This window comes from Micromys minutus (assembly GCF_963924665.1).
Source record: "Micromys minutus genome assembly, chromosome: 2".
Lineage (NCBI taxonomy): Eukaryota > Metazoa > Chordata > Mammalia > Rodentia > Muridae > Micromys > Micromys minutus.
This window is the reverse complement of record NC_137971.1, coordinates 1820211-1844363: the sequence shown is the minus strand read 5'-3', so window position 1 is coordinate 1844363 and position 24153 is coordinate 1820211. Positions and strand designations below refer to the sequence as shown.

The 24153-nt window shown below is 48.5% G+C and overlaps 1 protein-coding gene across 1 annotated transcript; it reads left to right on the top strand.

The window, feature by feature from the left end:
• Positions 1-7416: 7416 nt before the first annotated feature.
• On the top strand, positions 7417-23882 carry KCNK18 (potassium two pore domain channel subfamily K member 18; the record flags this gene model as incomplete). Its single annotated transcript, XM_080912068.1, has 4 exons — positions 7417-7467; positions 10703-11327; positions 14028-14156; positions 23083-23882. 4 exons carry the CDS (start codon positions 7417-7419, stop codon positions 23880-23882), a joined length of 1605 nt encoding a protein of 534 aa, XP_080768194.1.
• Positions 23883-24153: the final 271 nt, after the last annotated feature.

The window sequence follows — 24153 nt, the reverse complement described above, 5'->3', positions numbered from 1 at the left end:
CAAGAACAATGAGATCACCAATAATGTAACACTAATACTATAAACAAAAGAAACACCACCTCTGGCTCCAGTGGAATGAGAGACACAGTGCAGACCCACTCACAGAGCTTTTTCAAAAGCAAACAGCTCACAGCCAATGCTCAAAACTTTCCAGGGGCAATTTTCTAAAATCCCAGGTACTGGAAGAAGTCTTTTCCTGAAATGCACTTGGTTTTGCACTTTTGGATGGAATTTGCACAGAGACAATAGAGTCCTCAGACGCCACTTCATCAAAGCCATTTTTCCAAAACCCCATGCTTTTCACACTGCTAAGGCTCTGAGATCACTACACATCACCCATACGGTCTGTATTCCGTTGAAGAATGAATGTTATGGTGGAAATGTTTGGGGATGGCATGTTTTGAGCCCTTGATCATATAGATGAGGAATGAGTGCTCAGAAGAATCACCTCAGAGGCACCATGAAAAGACACATGTTCTTACACAAACACACGGAGACAGACATCATCTTGCTGAACATCAGCAAGAGACCCGGCTGCTTTCTGATGATCTTTGCAGTTCATCCTTCTCACTACTCTAAGTGTGGGAGCACCACCGCATAGAATGGGGTCCTGGACTGAATTCAAAGGGAGCTGAGCACAACACTTCTCTCTCTCTCTCTCTCTCTCTCTCTCTCTCTCTCTCTCTCTCTCTCTCTCTCTCTGTGTGTGTGTGTGTGTGTGTTGCCTGAGGCTACAATGTGACTACCTTCCTCACACTCCTCTCTTCCACACCAGGATGGACAGTGGGTAAAAACAAACCCTCCTTTCAGTGAATTGTCTTGCCCGGTATTTTGTTGCAGCAATGAGAAACATAAACAGTTGCTACATTTGTAACTTGTGCAGGGATCAACTTGTCTGTACAGGAGAAAAGGCAGAATCCAGACCGGCTTCTTGAGAGGCTAAAACAAAGACGGAGTCCACCGTGGGAAGGCTGAGGGGCTTTATAACAGGACAGCTGGTGTTGATGGACGAGAGATGCAACACTGCTTAGGACCTTGGAGTCCACGTAAGAACGGCATCATCGGAGGAGAGAAGGCTTCCCTTGGACCATCCACTGACTTCAAGCCCAGCCGAATCCTGGCACCAATGGGATCATCCATCCAGTCTCTGTCTTCTTTCCCCCCATTTTGTAATTTATTTTTTATTGGATTTTAAAAATTTACATTTCAAATGTTATTCCCTTTCCTGGTTTCCACTCCATACCCCTTTTCCTAACCCCCATCTCCCTGCTTCTATGAGGGTGTTCATCTACCCACCCACCCACCCTCCCACCCTCTCCTGTCTCCTCGCTCTGACATTCCCCTACACTGGGGCATTGATCCTTAGTGGGACCAAGGGCTTCTCCTCCCATTGATGCCCAACAAGGCCATCCTCTGCTACATGTGCAGCTAGAGCTGTGGGTTTATACATATGTACTCTTTGGATAGTGATTTAGTCCCTGGGAGCTCTGGTTGGTTAGTATTGTTGTTCTTATGGGGTTGCAAACCCTTCAGTTCCTTCAATTCTTTCTCTAACTCCTCCATTAGAGATCCATTCTCAATTCAATGGTTGGCAGCAAGCATCCACCTCTGTGTTTGTCAGGCTCTGGCAGAGCCTCTCAGGAGACAGCTATATCAGGCTCCTGTCAGCAAGTACTTCTTGGCATCAGCAATATTATCTGGGTTTGGTGGCTGTATATGGGATGTGTCCCCAGGTAGGGCAGTCTCTCGATGGCCTTTCCTTCAGTCTTGCTCCATACTTTGGCTTTTCCTTCAGACTCCATTCCACACTTTGTCTCCGTATTTCCTCCTGTGAGTATTCTGTTCCCCCTTCTAAGAAGGACGGAAGCATCTGCAGTTTGGTCTTCCTTCTTCTTGAGCTTCTTGCGGTCTGTAAATTATATCTCGGGTTTTCTGAGCTTTTGGGCTAATATCCACTTATCAGTGAGTGGATACCATGTGTGTTCTTTTGTGTTTTTGAGTGTGTTACCTCACTCAGGATATATTTTCTAGTTCCATCCATCTGCCTAGGACGTCTCTGTCTTTTATCTCTCACAGTGACAAAACCATGGCTCTAGGTTTGTGTCCTCCACGGCATAAGCTCTGAGATACAGCATTTGTCTCTGAACGTTCCCAGAAGGAGTCTCATGCTTCTGACTGTGTGGAGCAGTTCCGTCTTATGTTAATCTTGATTGTCAACTTGAAAGTCTCTAGGGCCACTTAAGAAACAAACTCTAGGTGTGTCTGTGGAGGAGTTTCCAGATTGGCCTGTTAGGAAGACCCACCCTGGATGCAAGTGGCTTGATTCCAATTTCTTAGCTTTCAGTGCTGGAATGAATAAAGGTGAGACAAGGTGAGTACCAGTGCTCCTCCCCCTCCTCCCCTCCTGCCCCTCCTCCTCCCCCTTCTGCCCCTCCTCCTCCCCCTTCTGCCCCTCCTCCTCCCCCTCCCCTCTGCAGGAGCACTGTGACCTTATATTTATTTGCCAAAGACAACACTCAATGTGACCCAGAACATTGCTTAGAGTTCTCCAACCAGAGGCAGCTCCTGTGGGCAGGAAAGATGCCTTTGGCCATGGTAACTTGTTCATTCTCCCTGTGGCCAGTTGGCTGCCTCCAAGCCTGGGGCCTCATAGCAGATAATCTTTGCTGAACTCTCAATTAATTTTCTCTGCCTACACTAATGGATCAAGACTAGAGCTCAGCATGAAAACAAAAGGCCAATGAATTTGGAAACATCTTGATTTCACAGCTATTCCCAACAACAACAAAAGGGCATTTTGGTCTGGGAAGGTGAAAAAGTCTTACAATCCAAGAATGAGGACTTGAATTAGATTCCCCCAAACCACATAACATGCACACACACACACACACACACACACACACACTCACATATACTCACACACACACACACACACACACTCACACACACATACATACTCTCACACACAAACACACACACTCACACTGAAACATACATACATACACACACACACACACACACACACACCAAATCAAACAAACAAATACCAAATACAATAAAAACTAGCCACAATACTGCATGAACCAAAACCTCACAGCAGCTCATGCTTGTGACTCCAATACAAGAATATGAAGACAAAAGAACCCAGCTGGCTAGCTGGTCTCACCAAATGTGTGAACTCCAGGGTGAGTACAAGACCGTGTTTCAAAACATAAGATGAGATGGGCTCGTCAGTGTGTGGCTTTAATCCCAGCACTCGGGAGGCAGAGACAAGAGTAGCTCTGTAAGTTCAGCCTAGGGCTACAAAGAGAATTCTAAGCTAGTTAGGGCTCACAGTGAGACCCTATTTCAGAGGGAGTTATGGGAACACAAGCAAGGAAGACACTTAACAGTGACTTCAGGTCTTTACATACATGTGTACACATACATGAATGGGCATATACATTTATACAGATTTTTTTTTAGAGGAGCAAAATAGCCCCCCAAATAAAAGCAGGGGTGGAGGAGTTGAAACATTTGAGAACCCTTATTAAAACAAGTTTTTAAGAAAATCTAAGCTGACACCCTGGCTATCATAATGAATCATCCAGGGTGGGATTTGTTGTAATTTTGCAAAATGCTGGTGTATCTCCTTACAGGACCACACCATCCTCACATCCTTGGCAGCAGGTCATATTGAAAAGCATCCTATCCACTCTCATTTCATTTCTGTTGCGGTGACCAAAAGAAATAGGGGAGATCTGAGGTTTACTTGGCTCACAGTCCGGGTTACAGTCCCTCACTGAGGGGAAGTCAAGGCAGGAACTTGAAAGCCAGGCACATCACATCCACAGTCAGGAGCAGAAAGAAACAAATGTCATGTCCTTGCTTGCTTGCTCTCAGTGAGCTTTCTCTTGTAGTACTCAGGACCCCTTGCCTGTGGGACGATGTTACCCACAGTGGGCTGGATCTTCCTGCATCAATTAGCAACTAACTAACTCCCACAGACACGCCCTCAGCCAGGCTGAGCTAGGTTCTTCTTTAAGACTCTCTGCCCAGGTGATTCTGGTGAGAAGTAAGCACTAGATGAGGGTCTGCAATCAAAGAGGGCTGCACAATTCAGCAGTTGGAAGCTGCTTCTACTTAGTTTGATAGCCTGTCTAGGACTACCTTTCCATCGGTAGCTTAGGAAAGAGAGGCTGGGCTGGGGGCCAGATCTCTTTTGATGTTTATAAATGACAGGAGGTTGGCTTTAGTACTTTAGTTTGGATGAACAGTTCTCATTCTCTGAGTCCTGGCTGGAGAGGGGGGGGGGGCAGAGTGATGTGACAGATTCCCTGGAAAGAACAGAGAAACAGAATTTAAAGGCAGACAGACAGATAAACAAACATGGGAGGGCAGTTATCCTGTAATTCTGAAGACCCAACAGTATTTCACCATATACTTCTCACAAGCCAGAAGTGATAGCAAAATGCTGGGTGATTCTAACCCAAGAGTTTTGGTCTCTTGGCAGCAGGAAACAGCATGGTACCACCTTCCTTTAACTAGAGGAAGCAAGGCCCAGACCTGTTCTTGGAGCTCCCTCTGGTGGTAAAGATGGAAATAATCCAGTTCCGGGTTTGGTGGAAGCTCATCTTGCTAGAGGACTCCAAGGAACAAAAGGAAGAAAGACCCTCTTGCCTTTGGAGGGTATGGTATGGGGACAGCTCTCCCCTCTGTAAAGAAACTACCTGCTTAAATTCTGAAGAAATGCTGTCCTCTGATGTCTGGCTGTTGATGTATGTCTCTCTGTGTGTGTGTGTGTGTGTGTGTGTGTGTGTGTGTGTGTGCGCGCGTGCGCGCGCACGAGTGCATGCTGCACCAACCACATCTCCTAACCAGCCCTGAGTGTTCTCATAGTCTTCCCAGACAATGGCAGCTCTGATCACCTGTCAGCCCTGTGTGGATGCTCACATGCCACACTGCTTGCTGTAACTTGAAAGTCTAAGCTCAGAGGAGCAAAGGCTCCTGACTGGGAGATGGGGGCTGCAGTAAGGGAGAGGCAATAGAGCTGAAGCTTCAGGGGTGTAGCAGCCAGCTGTGTTGCTCAGGTCAGAAGCTTCTCTTTGTCTAAAGCTCAGGGAGCTGGAAAGCAACAAGAGGCTATTCACAGACAACAGCTGGGCCAGGCCGAGGTCTCCAGCTAAGCTCTGTGGCTCTGGGCTTGTGTGGACCTCTCTGATCTCCTTTCTATATTTGTCTAATAGACTGGCTGGAAAGGTGACTTTCATCTTTAACACAGAGAGAAAGACATACACATAGGTCAACAGATATGAAGACACACACATATATACACACTTATAAACACATACACACATAAACATGTGTACACACATAAACATACACACACACACATATACACACACAAATGCACCCAAGCATGCACATATTCACATAGACACAAATACATGGAGACATATAAATATTTCTACATCCACACTAACACCTAAACACACATATACATATGGACAAACACACTAACATACATTCATAGACATGGTGGTTCCTCTTCACTGTCAACTTGACGAGATTTAGAATTCTGAAGAACCACCCCTGGCTGTGCCTGTGAAAGTGTTTCTAAAGAGTTTAACTGAGAATCCTGCCGGGAGGAAATACATTTGTGGACACTGGGCACTCACTCGGTGGAAAAATCCAGGCTTCTTCACCTCTGCCTCTTAAAGAGTGTGAACCCAGGTCATGCATTTGCTGTCATATCATCTGTGAATAGTGATACTTTGGCTTCTTCCTTTCCGATTTGTATCCCCTTGATTTCCTTTAGTTGTCTTATTGCTGCAGCTAAAACTTGAAGTATATTGACTATATATATCTATACTATATAGATATGAAGAGAGTGGGCAGCTTCGGCTTGCCCCTGATTTTGGTGGATTTGATGTGGCAGACTGAGTTAGTACCCAGTGGGGCTTCCCCTTCTCTAAGGAGAAGGGAAGAGGGTGGTTGGGGGAGGGGTATGTGAGGGTGGGACTGGGAAGAGAGGAGGAAGTTTTGATTGGGATGTAGTGTGAATAAGGGGAGAAAAGAGGTGTGAATCAGTTTAAGGCAGCAGTTATTCATGCTCTGAAGTGGACAAGGGACGGGAGACATGGCAGCGGCCCGTTCGGCCTGTACAGGGCTTGGACGTTGACTTGGCTCTTCAAGGGCTGTATCTCTCTCACTAATATGAAAACACTGTGTGGACACTTCAACTCGTTCCTGTTCTCTCTTTCGACATGGTTCATCACATGGGGGTCACAGGAAAGACTCCATGCCCACACCTTCCCTCTCAGCAGGCAGCTCCCTGAGTGGTCCCAGCACTGTGAAGGAATCACCCAGCTCTGCCCTGGTGCAGACACTTGGCATGGGCAGGAAGCACCCAGCCAGTCAGCTCTAGTTAGGACAACTTGTAGGAACTGGTTCTTTCCTCCCATCTTGTGGGTCCTGGAGATCAATGTAGGTGGTCTAGGCACCTGATTCTCTAAGCATCTCGTTGGCCTCTGACTTTATTTTTAAGATATATTTTCAACTCACAGCAAAGCTAAGCAGAAAGCAGACTGTTTGGTTACACTCCACTCCTAACTCTGGGGACATGGCCAACGTTCCACACTGTAGGTCCCCCTGTGACAGTCACTGAGCCTGCCCTGACACGCCTCTGCCATGTAGAATCCACAGTAGGGTTCATGTATGTTCGGTAGAGTTCATGAGTTTAGGAAAGTAAACTGTGATGTGCACATACTATGTAATAACGCACAGAATAGTTCTAGTAAAAAAATCTGTGTGCTCCTGGCAATGTTAAGAGCACATACTACAACATTGGCTTTTCTAGAGTGTCGCTGAAGTGTGTATGTTCATTGTGAAGCCTGTTGGCATTTTTGGTGCTAAGTAATATTCTACTAATGGATGTACCAAGATTTATTCCCTCGCCTATTGAAGGACTTCCTGATTGCTTTCAAGTTTTGGCAAATATGTAAAGTTATTGTAAGCATCTGTTTATTTTTTTAGTACATATGCATGTGTGTATGTATGTATGTATCTATTATCTATTTATCTACCTATCATCTATCTATCTACTTATTTGATATGTACGCACATGTTTAAATAGGCTTGTATGCCTTAGCATTTGTGGGGCTTCTAAAGAAAACTTTTAGGAGTCAGTTTACTCCCACAGTAATGTGAGGTCCTGGGTATTGAACTCAAGTGGTCAGGCTTGGTGGCAAATGCCTTTAACTGCTGGCCCCTAAGCAATCTGTTTATAAGATTCTGTGCAGATATGGGTTTTCAACTTATTCAAATAAATATCAATAGAGTATGGTTGCTGGATTGTGTTTAATTTTTAAGGAAACTAAATTTTCTAAACTAGTTGTCTTGATTTCCTTTACTGTTATTATGATAAAACAGCCAGCAATGGCCGACCACAGTGATTGGCAAAACGGCTTAAAGGAGAAGCAGCCTCAGGTAACTCAGTCCTCTTGCTGAGACACAGTCACTGGTGCCCTTAAAAAATCAGTTCTTTCTTTTTTTTGGGAGGGGGGAGGAGACACGTGCTAGATGCTGCATTTCCTAGTGGCTGAGTGTTGTTATTCTTAGATAAATATAGGGGAAGGGATGTGTGCGGTCTCCACATCACTGGCTGAAAGAAGTCTTATCGGGCACATTTTGCCCCTTCCTCCTCTGTTCTGTCTTTATTTTGAGACAGGATTCTCACAGCTGGAGCACAGATGGTGAAGCTGGAGCACACTTGTAGCTGGAGCACAGATGGTGTAGCTGGAGCACACTTGTAGCTGGAGCACACTTGTAGCTGGAGCACACATGTAGCTGGAGCACACATGTAGCTGGAGCACACATGTAGCTGGAGCACACATGTAGCTGGAGCACAGATGGTGTAGCTAGAGCACACATGTAGCTGGAGCACAAATGGTGTAGCTGGAGCACACATGTAGCTGGAGCACACTTGTAGCTGGAACACACATGTAGCTGGAGCACACATGTAGCTGGAGCACACATGTAGCTGGAGCACACATGTAGCTGGAGCACACATGTAGCTGGAGCACACTTGTAGCTGGAGCACACATGTAGCTGGAGCACACTTGTAGCTGGAGCACACATGTAGCTGGAGCACAGATGGTATAGCTGGAGCACACATGTAGCTGGAGCACACATGTAGCTGGAGCACACTTGTAGCTGGAGCACACATGTAGCTGGAGCACACTTGTAGCTGGAGCACACATGTAGCTGGAGCACAGATGGTATAGCTGGAGCACACATGTAGCTGGAGCACACATGTAGCTGGAGCACACTTGTAGCTGGAGCACAGATGGTGTAGCTGGAGCACAACACAGATGGTGTAGCTGGAGCACACATGTAGCTGGAGCACACTTGTAGCTGGAGCACAGATGGTGTAGCTGGAGCACAGATGGTGTAGCTGGGGCACACATGTAGCTGGAGCACAGATGGTGTAGCTGGAGCACACATGTAGCTGGAGCACACTTGTAGCTGGAGCACACATGTAGCTGGAGCACACATGTAGCTGGAGCACACATGTAGCTGGAGCACACATGTAGCTGGAGCACACATGTAGCTGGAGCACAGATGATGTAGCTAGAGAACATGAGCTATGGGAGACATTTCATATTTAAACTCCATGATCTACTTCATTCTCTCACTACACTGGCTAGCATGTGCATTTTTGGCCTGATATTTTGATCACACTGTATATTGGTTTCTTTTACTCGCCTCACAAGTGATGGGATTATGAGCATATTCTGGACACCGTGTTTCTGCAAGGCTGGAAGTGACCCAGGATTCCTAGGCAAGCCTTCTGCCATCTGGGTTAATATCTCCAGATTTGCCTTCCTCATCCTTTCTGGAAGAACTGCCCTTACCTTGTTAAGCCTGTGGCAGGCCACATGATCTCTCCTCAGGGCAGAAGCAAAGGGCTACAAGTGGAAATTTAAGCAAGAAGTAGTTCTCTGGAGGCTGCACATGTGGGTAGGTGGGGTCAAATAAGCAAGCCTTGGAGGTCTGGCTTTCTCTCCCACCCTCTTCCTGCCAACCTTTTATATGAAGACTTTCTTCCTCCCGTTCCCACACGCTCCCCCACAGTGATTAAACCTGCAGGGTACAAATATAAAGTTGGCCGTACAACTTGATTGTAACACAGCAATTTGATCTTTAGGAATCAATGCCACCCTTAATGTAGGCGTGTAATTGGCTCCTCATTACTTGTAAAAGAATTGGTGGGTTATTTGTGTTTGAGCAGCTTGGCCCCTGAATGCCTATATGGGAGGTGGGAGGATTGGGGGAGAGAGCGGAGAAGAATATGGTGGCCAGGGTCTTCAGAACTGTGCTATTCTTCCCGTCTTGGTCCATTCATATTAACTATATCAAAAGCCACACGTTGGGTAATTTATAAAGAACAGAAGTTAATTTCATGCAATTCTGGAGCTAGAGGTCCAGCGTGACATTAGTCAAGGTGTTAGCATCTAGCGAGGGCCTACTCTGCTGACAGCATCCTCCTGTGTCTCGAGAGGTAGCCGCTTGCCTTACCTGCTGAGTTAGTTCTTCCAAGCCCTATATGACTATTTTACTGAGAATTAATAAACTCTAAAATCCCTTTCTAAAAATAATTATTATTTTGTGTATATGGATGTTTGCCTGCATGTAAGTCTACATGTCATGTACATATAACTTCCGTGGAGGTCAGAAGACTCGTAAGTCTACATGTCATGTACATATAAACTCCCGTGGAGGTCAGAAGACTCACTAGCTGTGAGTCACCGTGTGGGTCCCAGAGGTCAAACCCAGGTGCTCTGGAAGAGCAGTCAGCAGTCTTAATTGTTCAGCCACCATCTCTCTCCAACCCCAGTGTGTGTGTGTAGGATTACACATGCATGCACATACCATGGAACACGCGTGGAAGTCAGAGGGCAACTTGCAGAAGCCAGCTCTCTCAACTCACGAGTGGATTTGAGGAATGAAACACGTGGTCAAGTCTGGTAGCACCCACTCTTACTTGCCGAGCCAAGAGGGGCTCTCTTTCCAGTCAGCGTAGTTACTCAGTCCAGCTTGGGGAACACCAGTCTCCTGGAGTCACTCAGAGGTCAACGGGCGACTCATGGGCAGCTACATCATCCAGGAAGAGTCCCTCCCCCTGACCTCTGAGGTATCCTCAGAAATGGGATGGCCTTGTAAATGTAGTGTGTGGATGGTCACGGATGCTCTGATTTCCAGCTAACAATAGCCACACAGCGCCCAAAAGATAGAGTTTCCCAACAGAGGAACCAATTTCGGGTCTAACTAACCCTGGATTTAGAAAGACTTGCTGTCCTCTGGGGGAGGAAGAACTCAATAAATAGTAAGTTCAGGCTAGGTAGATGACTCGCATGTGTATGGCCAAGGTGAATTCAATCCCCCAAATCATCATTTGAAAAAAAAAGAAGAAAAGGGCAGAGCCTGGCTGCACCTCTTTATAATCCCAGTACTGGGGAGGCGGAGCCTGGGGAGGCGGAGTCAGGTGAACCAGTTTCAGACCAGCCAACCTGGCCTATTTATTTGGCAAATTCCAAGTGAGAGACCCATTTTGGAAACAGTAGGCCTATGCTGTGCTAATTCTTATTCCTGTTGTCCAGTATTCCAGGTGCCCGAATAGTGTTCAGAAAGAACAGTCATTTGAGTAGGTACTGAATGCCAGATTTGGTACCTGGAAGACGAAGCTGCAGTTTTGGAGCGGGAAAGACAAAGTACAAAACAATCTCTGAGGTCCTCCCAAAATCCCCCGCCAGAAACTCTGGCGCTGGTCAGGAGGATCAATAACAAACAATTTGGGGCGCTAGCAGGGGCGCCATCCCAGTTGTTTGGATACGCCGAACATGATGGGTTCCGGCTGCTTCCGAGTCCTCTGGGAAGCTCATGCACCATCCACTTAAGGCTGGAGCCTGGCCATTCTCCGGCCACTCCCACCTTCCTCTCCCAGGCTGGATGCTCCTCTGCACATTCCTCCTGTCCTACCCTCAGCTGCTCCGAGAGGATGGAGGCTGAGGAGCCACCTGAGGCCAAGAAATGCCGCTCCGAGGTCCCGGGGAAGGGCAGGGGATGCTGCCCTGGGGTCCTGGGAAAGGCCAGGGGATGCTGTCCTGAAGCCCTGGGCAAGCTTCTGCCCGGCCTCTGCTTCCTTTGTTGCCTGGTGACCTATGCGCTGGTGGGTGCTGCTCTCTTCTCCGCCGTCGAGGGTCGCCCTGACCCAGAAGCGGAGGAGAACCCTGAGTTGAAGAAGTTCCTGGACAAGCTGTGCACCATCCTGAAATGTAACCTGACAGGTAGGTAGGTGCCAAGGGACAGTTACTGCCTCGGAGATGCCGTGGCAGGAGGCTGTGAGCAGCTTGCCGGTGACATCCTCACTCCTGACAATATAGGTAAATGATTTCCCTGAGTCTCGCTTTTGTTCTCTGAGCAGTGGGGAGAGGAACAGACGCCCTTCCAGGGGTGCAGTGAGGAAAGATAAGCCAAAAGCGGGTGCTCTTAAGACCCGGCTTTCCCTTCCCAGCTGTGCCTCAGGCTCCTATCAGCCCCACCCGGCCCTCGGGCTTAGGAGAGGGGTAGTCACTGGAGATTTGGTAGGGTGGGCGGGAACTCCAGCTTCGTGACTTCAAGGAATCATCCAAATCGGGCTTGCATTCTCCAGGATGAACAAGTTTGGTTCCTATTGCAGTCTGTTTATAGTGGGCTTGTGGGGGGTGTGGTCAGGGGCTGGGACCAGTGATGGCTGGCTTGTTGTTTTAGCTTCATGAGATCAATGGTGGCAGGACTATAGTCTGGGGGGGAGGCTTCTGAGACCTGCCAATAGTAAGAACCCCTTTAAAACGGAGATGAGACACACTAGGTCCCCGGAAGGCATCCTTAGTGCCTGTCCATCTGTATTTCTTCCCTTGGTTTGGTCTTGCAAAGATATAATCAACAGAGCAAGAGAAGACCAGAGATGATAGATAGTCAGCAGAACAAGAGAAAATAAAAGAGAATAAGAGATAAGTGAAAACAAAAACCAGGAGGAGAAGGTTTGGGACCTGCTTCACTCTCTCACTGTCCCGCATGGCTTTTTCATGCTGGTACTCCCCAGGGACGTGGTTTGGGAGCAGGTCCTGTCAGCTGGGACCGAGGGAAAGCTGGTCCAGGGAAGCAGAGTCCTGCTCTGTGGAGGGTGTCTCTTCTCATACTTTTGTCAGAGTGATGGTTCTGCTCAGTGGCCAGGGAGATGCTGTTGGGACACTTAGGGGTGTCATGAGACTCTCATCCCCATCAAGTTCAAGGCTCCCTGAACCAGCCCCCACCTCAGATTTGCCCAGGAGATCTGTTTAAAGCACACATCTCCAAACTTTCTTCCAGATGCACACAATCAGAAGCCCTGAGGCTGGACTGGAAATCTCATTTGTAAAGGGACTGTGCAGCCACAGAGTGTTGGGGGAGTCAAGGGCTGACACGTATTATTAGATGTCATCGTGCATTTTATCACTTACTTCTCCCCAGCCACCCTTACCTTGGGTAAGCATTGTCTCCCTTTTGATAAAGGCCCCGGAAGGCTGCATAACTTTCAGAGTTCACGTACAAGCCAATAAGGCATTCTATCCCAGACATTTATAATGTAGAGTCTGAGCTTCTTACCACCAGGCAACACTGCTTGACAAATGGGGGAAACTGAGGCTCAGAAAGCAGCCTTTTGTCTAGAACGTTAAGTAGTCAGGTGAGTCTTGGTGCCAGATCCGCAGGCTGGTGCCATTCAATTAAAATGAGCAGTGGCTTCCGCTGTGGGCTAGGCTCTGTGCCATGCTGTGAGCCCAGGGACCAAGGCTCTCCATCCCAGGAGACAGCCGCAGGCTGAGCTGGAGCTCCGTGAGCTCATCAAGCCGGCGGTTCTGTGTATTGCAGGAGCCAGGGCTTCTCACCACAGTCAGCCTTGCTGAAAGCCCTTTGCCTCCAGTTCAGCTTCTACAAGACACACGGCAGAGGCTTTTATTCCTCTTAAAGATAAATGAAGGAGGCTGGACATGGTGGTACATTACTGCAATCTGGCAAAGATGGGAGGATTGATACCATCTGAAGCCAGCTGTCCTACAAAGCAAGCTCTAGATCAGCCAAGGGTGCATAGCAAGAATTCATCTAAAAAAAATAACAGCAACAAACCCCAAAGATTCAAACAATAGCAAAGCAAAGCAAAACGTAAAAGAAATGCTTCAAATACTAAGAAATCCTTCAAGGGGTTGAGGTTGTAGCTCAGTCAGTAGAGAGTTTGGCTAGCATGCATAAAGTCCCAAATGTCACATAAACCAGCGAGATGGCCCATGCCCGTGATCCTAACACTTGGGAGGTGGAGTCAGGAAGATAAGAAACTCAAGGATATCTGAGGTTATTTTAGCATTGAGGGTCAGCCTGGGCCCTCTTTTTCTCTCAGTTTGAGGCTATGGAAGGAAGGAAGGAAGGAAGGAAGGAAGGAAGGAGGAAGGAAGGAAAGAAAGAAGGATGAAAAAAGGAAAGAAGAAAGAAAGAAAGAAATGAAGGATGGAAGGAAGGAAGAAAAGAGGGAAGAAAAAAAGAAAGGAAGGGAGGAAGGAAGGAAGGAAAAAGAAAGGAAGGAAGGAAAAGGGAAGGAAGAAAAAGAAAGGAACAAAAAGGAAGGAAGGAAAAGAAAAAAGGAGGGAAGGAAGAAAGGAAGGGAGGAAGAAAGGAAAAAGAAAGGAAGGAAAAGGAAGGAAGGCAGGAAGGAAGGAAGGTACCCCCTAGGATTGTTGAACTCACACCCAGGCTCCCATGGAACTATCGGACCTCTCAGTCGCCGTAGGCACTAGCAGCTGGATCTAAGCTGTGGGAAATCTTTTCAAAGATGGCTTTGATGGCCACTGGCTTTGATGGCCACACTGCAGTGCTGCTGGGGACAGTGGGGGTGGGGGTGCTGGCCCTGGTCCTCACACTGGGCAGGACTGTCTGGACAGGCACGCAGCCCTTTCATCACTCTGGTCTCTCCCCAGTGGTTGAAGGTAGCAGGAAGGACCTGTGTGAGCATCTGCAGCAGCTGAAGCCCCAGTGGTTCAAGGCGCCCGAGGACTGGTCCTTCCTGAGTGCTCTCTTCTTCTGCTGCACAGTGTTCAGCACAGTGGGTAAGAGCAGGGCTTGTCCTGCTGCAAATAACAGCCTGCCTGGGACAGACATGGGGCTGGCATGTGCGCGGAGACATCCTTGTATCCAATACAAGGAACAGTCAGAAGACAGCATTCTTCCTTGTCAGTGCCTGCAGCCCCATGCCTGGGCAAGGGCCCTGGTGTGCAAGATACAGGCCATGTTGTGGTCCCTCTTGTACCATTGACTGAATTAATGCTCATGTGTGAAGCAGTTGGCCCACCTAGATCAGCTGGGAGGAGGGCAGTCATGATTTCAGCCCACAGGCTCCTGGGAAAGCTAAAAATGTTCACAGGTGATCAAATGGGATTTGTGCATGACGGTGTGCTCAAGGGGTCCTGAAAGTGAGAATAGGGGCAGCTGTATCAGTCTTGGATGGGGGCATCTAACTATGAGAATGATTTAAAGGCCTCTTAGGGGTGTCATTCTGCGGAGCCTGCTGTAGTTCCAGGGTGGGAAGGCAGAGAGGTGGGGTGGTTGGGTGATGAGGACATTCTAGGTCCCACATAATGTAATCAACACATACCTGGGTCTATAAGGAGGTGTATCAGTGAAGACAGGAGGGGGGGGGGAGAGAAAGCAGGAGAGAAAGACAGGGAGAGAGAGAGAGAACATAAACTAAACACTTGGTGTTAAAAGAAAGTATGTCAGGAATAAAGAGAGGAAGGAGGGAAAGGGTATCTATTTATCTATCTATCTATCTATCTATCTCTATCTGTCTGTCTGTCTCTATCTCTCTATATCTATCATCTATCTATATGTATCTCTCTATATATAGAATAATATATAATATATATATATATATATGGAAGTATGTCAGGAGTGAAGAAAGGAAGGAAGGAGGGCTGCAGGGAGGGAGGAAGGGATGGGAGAGGGAGGGGAAGAGAGAGAGAGGAGAAGGGAGAGGGGAGGGAAAGGAGAAGGGGGAGGAAGAGGAGGAAGTGAAGAGAGAGAGAGACTGAGGTCAGGTCATGGGGTTGAAAAGGCTTCTCGTCCTTAGAACAGGGGCCTGTCCAGCAAACTTCCAGTAGGGAAAGAATTGGTAGCTCAGCCTCCCAGAGACCCATACAACTTCAGCACAGGACCAGGAGGGGAAACTGCCACATGAAAGGCAACAATGACAACCTAAGTTGGGTCCACAGCTATGATTGGAGGGCAGGGAAGGCCTAGAGGAAGATCTGGAACACGGGGTAGAGACTCCAGACTAGCATCAGGTTTCAGGCTTTTATGGATAGGATGGGCAGGCTGGGAGAGTAGACAGGATAGGGCTAGATGCTCAGGGCTGCTGAGAACGTGGGCTTCAGACCTTGACTTCCCGGTGGCAGATGACGTAGGGAATGAGGGAGCTACAGAGGAGGGTGTGGTGTAGATATGGAATGGAGCAGGGTATCCAAGCTCTGGGGTCCAAACATCATAATGTGCTTTCTGTGGCTGCAAAAGTTACTACCCAGTCCAGGCCACGTCCGTGTCTGGTGCTCACCCCGGAATGCGGGTGATTTGAGCTCCACATTCTGAGCCCAGCAAGGTGACATCACAGGTCGAGGTCCTGCAGTGGGTGGAATTGGTGCTCGAAATGGACTTTAAGACACGGTCTGCTACTGCCTCTCAAGGAGAGAGGGGCTGAGCCTGTGGGTCTGTGAGTGCTTCAGACCTCTGTCTTCTGCTCAGGAAGCTGTTAGCTTAGATTCCTGAGCCTCCCCATGGAGCCTGGGGCACATGGTAGCCCTAGGAAGGGCAGACTTCCCAGAGAGGACAGAGCTGGCCATACCTGGTCTTTACACTTGACTTGCTTCTTCCCAGGATACAAAGAGTTTTCTTTCTATAACAGTCATCTAGAGGAGGCTCCTTTATAACTGGGGAGGGGCTTGAAAAAGGGGGTAGCTGACTTGGGAAGAGTGCCATAAACAGCCACACATTTAAAGATTGGCTATGAGACCCCTCAAAGCCATACACCCTCTTCTCAGGAGTCACACAAAGGCCAGGATCCTGAAGGACAGAGGGCATGGAAACTGGGCCGTGGATGTGGTCTTTTGTTTGTCACAACTCTTTCTTCCTGTTGTCCCACAAATGCATGACTGAAATTAAAATATCCTTGTTCCTCTGGAGTGTGTGTGTGTGTGTGTGTGTGTGTAAGTGTGAGGTGTGTGTGAATATGTGTGTGAGTGTGTGTATGAGAGTGTGTATGTGTCTGAGTGTGTGTCTGAGTGTGTGGGTGAGTATGTGTGTGTGTGAATGTGTGTGTGTAAGTGTGAGGTGTGTGAGAGTATTGTGTGAGTGTGTGTGTATGTGTGTGAATGTGTGTGAGTATGTGTGTATGTGAATGTGTGTGAGTGTGTGCATGAGTGTGTGTGTGAGTGAGTGTGTGTATGTGTTGAGCTTGCTCAGGCAAGGCAAGTACTATACCACTGAATTCCCTCCCCAGCCCTTACTTCATGCATACAGTTCTGCTCATGCCCTAACCAGACAGGCGCAGTTACCATCCCCATACTCCAGATGGAGAAACACGGCTCCTGTACACCTGAGCCCACTCTTCTCTCTCTCTCTCTCTCTCTCTCTCTCTCTCTCTCTCTCTCTCTCTCTCTCTGTAAACCACTTGTCTCCCCAGCACATGGGACCCGGGAAGCCTGTCTGGTGGCAGAAAGGGACCATAGACATTTGAGAACCCATGGTTCTCAAAGCCCCTAAGAAATGGATCTGCTCCTGAGTGGGGAGGGCATTTTCAGAAGGACCAGGGAGAGAGGCTGCTCACTAAGACCTCAGTGTCAGTCTCCATGCCTCATGCACCTCCCAAGCTCCAAGAGGACTCTTGCAGCCCTTGGACTGGCGACAGGCAGGGTGGGTAATGTAGGTAACAGGTAGCAAAGCACAGGAACTGCAGCACAGCAAGGACCAAGTGATCGAAAACCTCTGTTAGTTCTCACAGGGGCCCATGAGTGGGTCCTGTGACTGTTTCCATCCTCAGGATGACCAGGGCAGGCAGGACAGCCCTGTGACCACTGTAACCGGCTAATTCTCCGTCATAGGAGCCCAACCCATCCATTGTAGGAGGCTGTGCTTCACTTCCGTTCTCTGTTAGACAGGGGACATGTCACCCTGCCCCCAAGCTGTCTCCGGGCTTTCCCAGACGGAGTCGGCTGAGAGCCACCAGCCTAGTGTAACGGATCAAGGCATGTTGGACACGTGGAGTCCACACAACTGAGGAGTGTGTGAGGAATGGAGATTAATGTTCGGTGCTTCACACAGTGGTTCTCAACCTCCTAATGCTGTGACTCTTTAATATAGTTCCTTGTTGCGGTGATTCCACAACCGTAAAATCACTTTCATTGCTACTTCGTAACTGTAATTTCGCCAATGTAAAAGTCCTTGTTTCCCAATGGCCTCAGGTGACGCTGTGAAAGGGTCTTTCTAACCCCCAAAAGGGTCGCAACCCAAGGTTGAGAATCTCTGGCCCTAGCCAGCTGGCCTTTCTAAAACTGCTTTTGAAGAACCGTAAGTTTCTCATCTTCTTTCCTCTACCTCCCAAGTGCTGTGACTAGAGGCATGTGCCACGATGCTTATGTAGTGTGAGTATTGGTCCCAGAGATTTGCATGTGTTAGATGAGCACTGAACCAGTTAAGCCGCGTTCTGCCCCCTCTGAGACACACAGGCTCTCAGCGCAGCTGCGTATGCTAACCTCCTTCCTATCTCCCATAACCCCCGGGAGCCCTGCCCCTGACCTATTAGAACCCAGGCCCAGGCAGCCGTATGAGCCCTCCAGGTGTCTCTAACGGGCGCCAAGGCCTCAAATCCCTGATGTAGTTGAAATACATTAGCTTGGTGTAAATCTCAGGGACGCCAAACCACTCCCTATTGTGTGAGTCAATTAGAGAAGCCTGTGCCCAAACGTACCCTGGAAGAGGATGGTGGGGTGTGTCAGCACCGCCTGTGACCACCGCTGGGTGTAACCGCTGGGTGTAACCGTCCCTCTGCAATGCTGCTTCAGCTCTGCCTCTCCAACCGGCCTGAAAGACGCCTGGCTCTGGTGCTATGCAAAGACACACCTAATAGGTGTGAGGCTGGTCAGTTCTCACCTGGGTCGGCCCCCTGCGATCAGGAAGAGAAATGCTTGGGCTGTTAAATACTTGGCAGGCTAAGTGCAGGGGAGTGATTGTATCGGAATAACGGATGCATTATAGGAAGCGATGGTTTTCCATTCTGCGTTTTAGCATTCGGTAATTGGGGCAGATAGCCCATTGCCGGCGCGGGGCTGTGAGCCCTCAGAGACCTGCTTCCCAGGGGTCTTTTCTGGAATGCAGCAGATCTTTGGGACTGTAAACACGACTCACTCAGAGGGTCTTGGGAAGCCCACCTTAGGTTGGACATGTTCCTGGGCAAGGTCTCCAGGTGAAAGATCCAGAATCTTTGGGATGCAGCTCTGTGACCCCGCCGGAGGTCATCTGCCTTATCTGTTTATGGTCCATTAAATGTGGGCAGTAATGGAGTTTGCCAGAAGTTCTGCTGTGCAGGGGATTTTGATCCTAAAAAGCACTTTACAGACTGTGCAAGCAAATATTAGATTTGATTCTTTAAATTGAAATAAATTTAACTCCATGCCCTGACCTTGGAAACTACAGAGGGGAGGCAGTTACTTCTGAAGAGCCTTTTGTTAGCTTTCTGAAGTGTATGAGAACATGAGGCTTGTACCCTATCTGGGAAATGAAGCGTTCCTTACGTGGGGCACTTGTTCATAGCCTGCGACATCCTTAAGGGCTGATGGCTCTGAGGAACCCACGTGAAGCTTGGGCATAGGGTCTTTACTGATGCTCCAGGGGCAGCTTTGAACTTCCTATCCTCCTGCCTCAGCCTCCCAAGTAATGAAAGTTCCAGACCCTGCTCCAGTACCTTGAGGATTAAGTGCTGCCCTGCTCCAGTACCTTGGGAATGAAGTGCTGCCCTGCTCCAGTACCTTGGGAATTAAGTGCTGCCCTGCTCCAGTACCTTGGGAATGAAGTGCTGCCCTGCTCCAGTACCTTGGGAATTAAGTGCTGTCCTGCTCTAGTACCTTGAGGATTAAGTGCTGCCCTGCTCCAGTACCTTGGGAATTAAGTGCTGCCCTTCGATTTTGCACCCAGGTCACAGAGCTCATGAATCAGAGTAAGGTGCCCTGTTCCCTCACTTCAACCACTTGCTCCTCTGTGTCTTTCAACTCTTTCAAACTTCTCTGAGTGGGAACTCACTCAAAAATCAGCCTATTTGAGAGAATTCAGATATGCCAGCTCTTGGTTCCAGTTCCTAGCACATTTCTTACACTCCAAGGGATCACCCACCCCCTTTTCCTTGACAATGTTTCTCTGTGCAGCCCTGGCTGTCCCGAAACTCGATCTGTAGACCAGGCTGGCCTTGAACTCACATCTACCTCTGCCTCCTAAGTGCTGGGATTAAAAGTGTGTACCACCACCCAGCTGACATCCCTTCCTTAAGTCTTAGATACCTCTTCTTTCTAGAGTCACCCCACTCCCCTCCCTCTGATCAATGCCTGTCCTAGAAACTGTAAAGAGACACCATACCAAGGCAACTCCTTTTTTTTTTCTTTTTAAAGGAAAGCATTTAATTGGGGTTCACTTACAGTTTCAGGGGGTCAGTTCATTATTATGGTGGGAACATGGCAGTGTCCAGACAGACATGGTGCTGGATAAGTAGCTTAGAGTTCTTTCTACATTAGGATCCTTGGGCAGCAGGAAAAGGGAAGGAGGGAGGGAGGGAGGAAGGGAAAGAGGGAGGAAGAGAGAGGAAAAGACAGACAGAAACAGAGGGAGAAAGAGAGGGAAAAACAGACAGACAGACACAGAGCAAGAAAGAGAGGGAATATCAGACAGACACAGAGAGAAAGAGAGGGACAAACAGACGCAGAGAGAAAAAGAGGGACAGACAGACAGACACACACACACACACACACACACACACACACACAGAGAGAGAGAGAGAGAGAGAGAGAGAGAGAGAGAGAGAGAGAGAGAGTTAGTTTGGGCCTGACTTGGGCTTTTGAAACCTGAAAACTCACCCCCTTTTGGTTGATATGCAGGTGAAGGCAGGCACAAGATAAGGCAAGGCCTGTGATTAGACAGTGGAAAAGTACGGTGGGGATAGAGTTTTGGAAAGTCAGGTGAGAAGCCAAGAGAGGAGGAAAAGTCAAGATGAAGGAGGAAGAGGATGAACCTTATCCATGTGACTTTAAATAGCCACAGGTAGTTATGAATATTTTATGAGGGATGGATTATTGTAGGACAATTTGTCTTCTCTAGGTGGGCAGATTATAGCCTATCAATTGGCTTGGAGTTTATTGCATGGCTGTTTTGTGGAGTGAGAATTTACTGATATAAATCTGGTGAATTACAAGCCTCTAGAGTTCTGATTTTGCTGGGTTGCAGGGAATGTGAGCAGAGTTCGAAGTTCTGGGGTAGCCTCTGCACGTGGCTAGCCATGGAGTTGGGGAAGTTGTTGCAGGGCCCAGAGAGTAGCCTGTGGCTGACTGGGATGGAAACTGGGAAATTAGTAAGTCAAAAGGAGTTGTTTAAGAGCTCTGGGCCAGAGAGTCTGCTGAGTCTGGCTAATTGAGAGGAGTATACCCGCAGATGCCACGTGGCTCTACAATGCCGATGACAGTGACAGTTGGTGGTTCCTTTTTCTATTATTTATCGATACAACCCCTTGTGACACACCCCTCCAACAAGGCCACGCCTGATCCTTCTAAAGCCTATCAAAATGCTCCATTCCCTGGTGAACAAGCATTAATATGTGAGCTTTCTAATCGTCACACTGGCCTGTTTTTGATTTCTTACACACAGTGACAGCTTTGCTCTGGAGACATTTTGGTGAGTGCGCAGCAGGCCGGATTTCAGCTCCTGGTAACACCTTCGATGTTTGGGGTGGTAGACAGACTACTCAGCGGCATGAACATGCCACTGCCATGGGAGCATCGCACGTGGCCGGTTTTTGGTCCCTGAGCTAGCTAATCTTGAGTGTCCACTTGCCACACCTGGGAAGAAGATACTTTAGCTGTGGGGTCACCTTCATCAGATAATCAACACCAGGGCATGATCATGTGTAGAAGTTATGGCCGTTCTTCCTCCCAGCACCACGATCCCAGAAATAAGACTCAGACTCAGAAACATTTGCAAATGCCTTGGCCATATAGCTAGGCTCTGCTCTGATTAGATCACCCCTAAAGATGACCCATTAACCCATTAACCCATTTATTTTAACCTACATTCTGCCATGTGACTGGTTACCTGTTCTCGGGTGCCAATCAGCTGTTTCCTCCCATCCTCCCATAGAGCCTGGGTCTATCCCATAATTCTTTCTCCTCCCAGATGTCCCACCTCCCATTTCCTGCCTAAGTCATAGACTGTAGGCCTTTTAGTTGACACGTGATGCATCCATTCAATACACAAGATATTCTCTTTACAATTATGGGGCCTTTTCTTGACTTCTCACTGAGGGCCCAGCCCACTGAGGGTAGCATGATCCTCAGGAAGCCAGGCCTGGCCTGTCTAAGGAAGGTGCTGAACACTCTCAGAAGAACAAGCCAGTAAGAAGGTTCTCTCATGATCTCTGCTTCAGTTCCTGCCTCTAGGTTCCTGCCTCGGGTTCCCGTTCTAGCTTCCCTCAACAATAGGCTGTAACCTATAAACCACACAAACCTTTCCCTCCCCCAATGCTTTCTGCCAGCACAGCAACAAAAGTAAATAAAAATAGTTCCCCTTCCCATCTCTGTTCCAATCACCTCACCAAGAAATCTTCCCTGAGCCTAAATCCCACATGCTAGCCTTTGTCTTAATCATGATTATAATAGTTGCTCTATTCTGTGACTGGGCCTCATCTCAAACAGTAACAGTCGCATTGGTGGGTATTTGATACACATTGGCTTCCCCTGAGCCAGAGGCTAAGCAGAGGCCTGTGTCCTCAGGCAGGTCTACTAAGCACTCAGCAACTATCCTGATACCACGTGGTCCCCACCCAGCCCCCAGCCTGGAAGTATTCAGTGCTTAGAGACAGATGAAAGGGGTCTGATGAGAAATTTGGGAATCAGCTCCCTTCCCTTCTTCCCTAGGACTGGTGAGGTGGGCATCCCAAGGCCTGCACTTGGGAGACCAAATCTCCAACAGGGAGCCAGAAGCAGAGAGGAGACCGGTGTTCAGACTTCTAAGAATTATCTTCAATTTAATTTATATAATGGATGCATTTTTCTGTATTAATCAAAGATTAAACATAAACACCCACAACAAAGCTTTTTCCTCTGCTTGTCAATAGCTAAAAGAGCTCCATTTGCCTATTCTGAGGGGCTGCTGGCTCTGCTCTGGCTCTTGCAGAAGAGAGGGTGGTAGAGGAGTGTCAGAAAAACAGACCCTGGTGGGCCCTGGACAGCCAGGTCTCGAGGAATGAGATTTCGCAGTCCATTATCAAGGCAGGAGCATGGCAGCATCCAGGCAGACATGGTTCAGGCGGAGCTGAGAGTTCTACATCTTCATCTAAAGGTGGCTAGTGGAAGACTGACTTCCAGGCATCTAGAATAAGTGCCTTAAACCCACTCCCTCAGTGACACACCCACTCCAACAAGGCCACACCTCCTAATAGTGCCACTTCCTGGGCCAAGCATATACAAACCATCACACTGCCCCTCGGTCAAAGCACACGCTACTCACGTGGTGGATGCTTTGAAATAAATATTTATCCATGCATACGTTTATTTTTAGTAAGGGGATTAAACTCGCAGCCTTATGCTTGCTAAGCACAAACTTTCCCTGTGAGTTTTGCACCACCCCCAGGTTAGATATTTTTGCTGTGTAAAGTTTCATGTTAAAGGAAAGAAAAGGCAGGTTTCTCAGGATGGGAAATGGATACCAACACCAGGCTGTCTTGTTTCTCAGGTTATGGCCACATGTACCCTGTCACCAGGCTCGGGAAGTTCCTGTGCATGGTGTATGCACTCTTTGGAATCCCTCTAATGTTCCTGGTCCTCACAGACATAGGGGACATCCTGGCCGCCATCTTATCCAGGGCTTACAGTCGGTTCCAGGCTCTCCTTTGCCTCCCCCACGATATCTCCAAATGGCACCCCCTTCCCTTCTGCCGGAAGCAACCTGACAGCAAGCCCGCTGATGAAGCCATCCCTCGGATTGTAATTGAAGCTGGTGAGGATGAGTTCCTAGATCCGCAGCCCAGCAGGGAGCCTGAGTCTCCGAGCAGCAACGTGGAGCTGTTTGAGAGATTGGTTGCGCACGAGAAACAGAGCGAGCTGCAACCACCCACAAGGCCCGTAGAAAGGAGCAACTCGTGTCCCGAACTGGTGCTGGGGCGACTGTCCTGTTCCATTCTTAGCAACCTGGATGAAGTGGGCCAGCAGGTGGAGAGGCTGGATATCCCTCTCCCCGTCATCGCGCTCGTCATCTTTGCGTACATCTCCTGTGCAGCGGCCATCCTCCCCTACTGGGAGACCGAGCTAGGCTTTGAGGACGCCTTCTACTTCTGCTTTGTGACACTGACCACCATCGGGTTCGGGGACATCATGCTGGTGCACCCCCACTTCTTCCTCTTCTTCTCCATCTACATCATCGTGGGCATGGAGATCCTGTTCATCGCCTTCAAACTGATGCAGAACCGGCTCCTGCACACCTACAAAACCCTCATGCTGTTTGTTTGCCAAAGGGAAGTTTCGCTACCTTGCTGAAAACCTTGAGGGCTCTGGCGTCTCTGCGACAGATGTGAGCCCCGCAGGCTTCCCCCACCTTGGTTTTGAACAGGGTTAGAATCTGCCATCCGAGCTACTGAGGCTTGGGAAACAACCTACAAGTTCAGTGTCGAGATCCCTCAGAAACCTGGCCACATGGTTACGTACCTCTGTTAGGTACGGCAAGAGGAAAGGTTTATCTTCCTTTGTTCCTAGTCCAATCAGTGTCCCTGTCTGCCTGAAAGGCACCGTTTTAAGAATATGAAAGAAC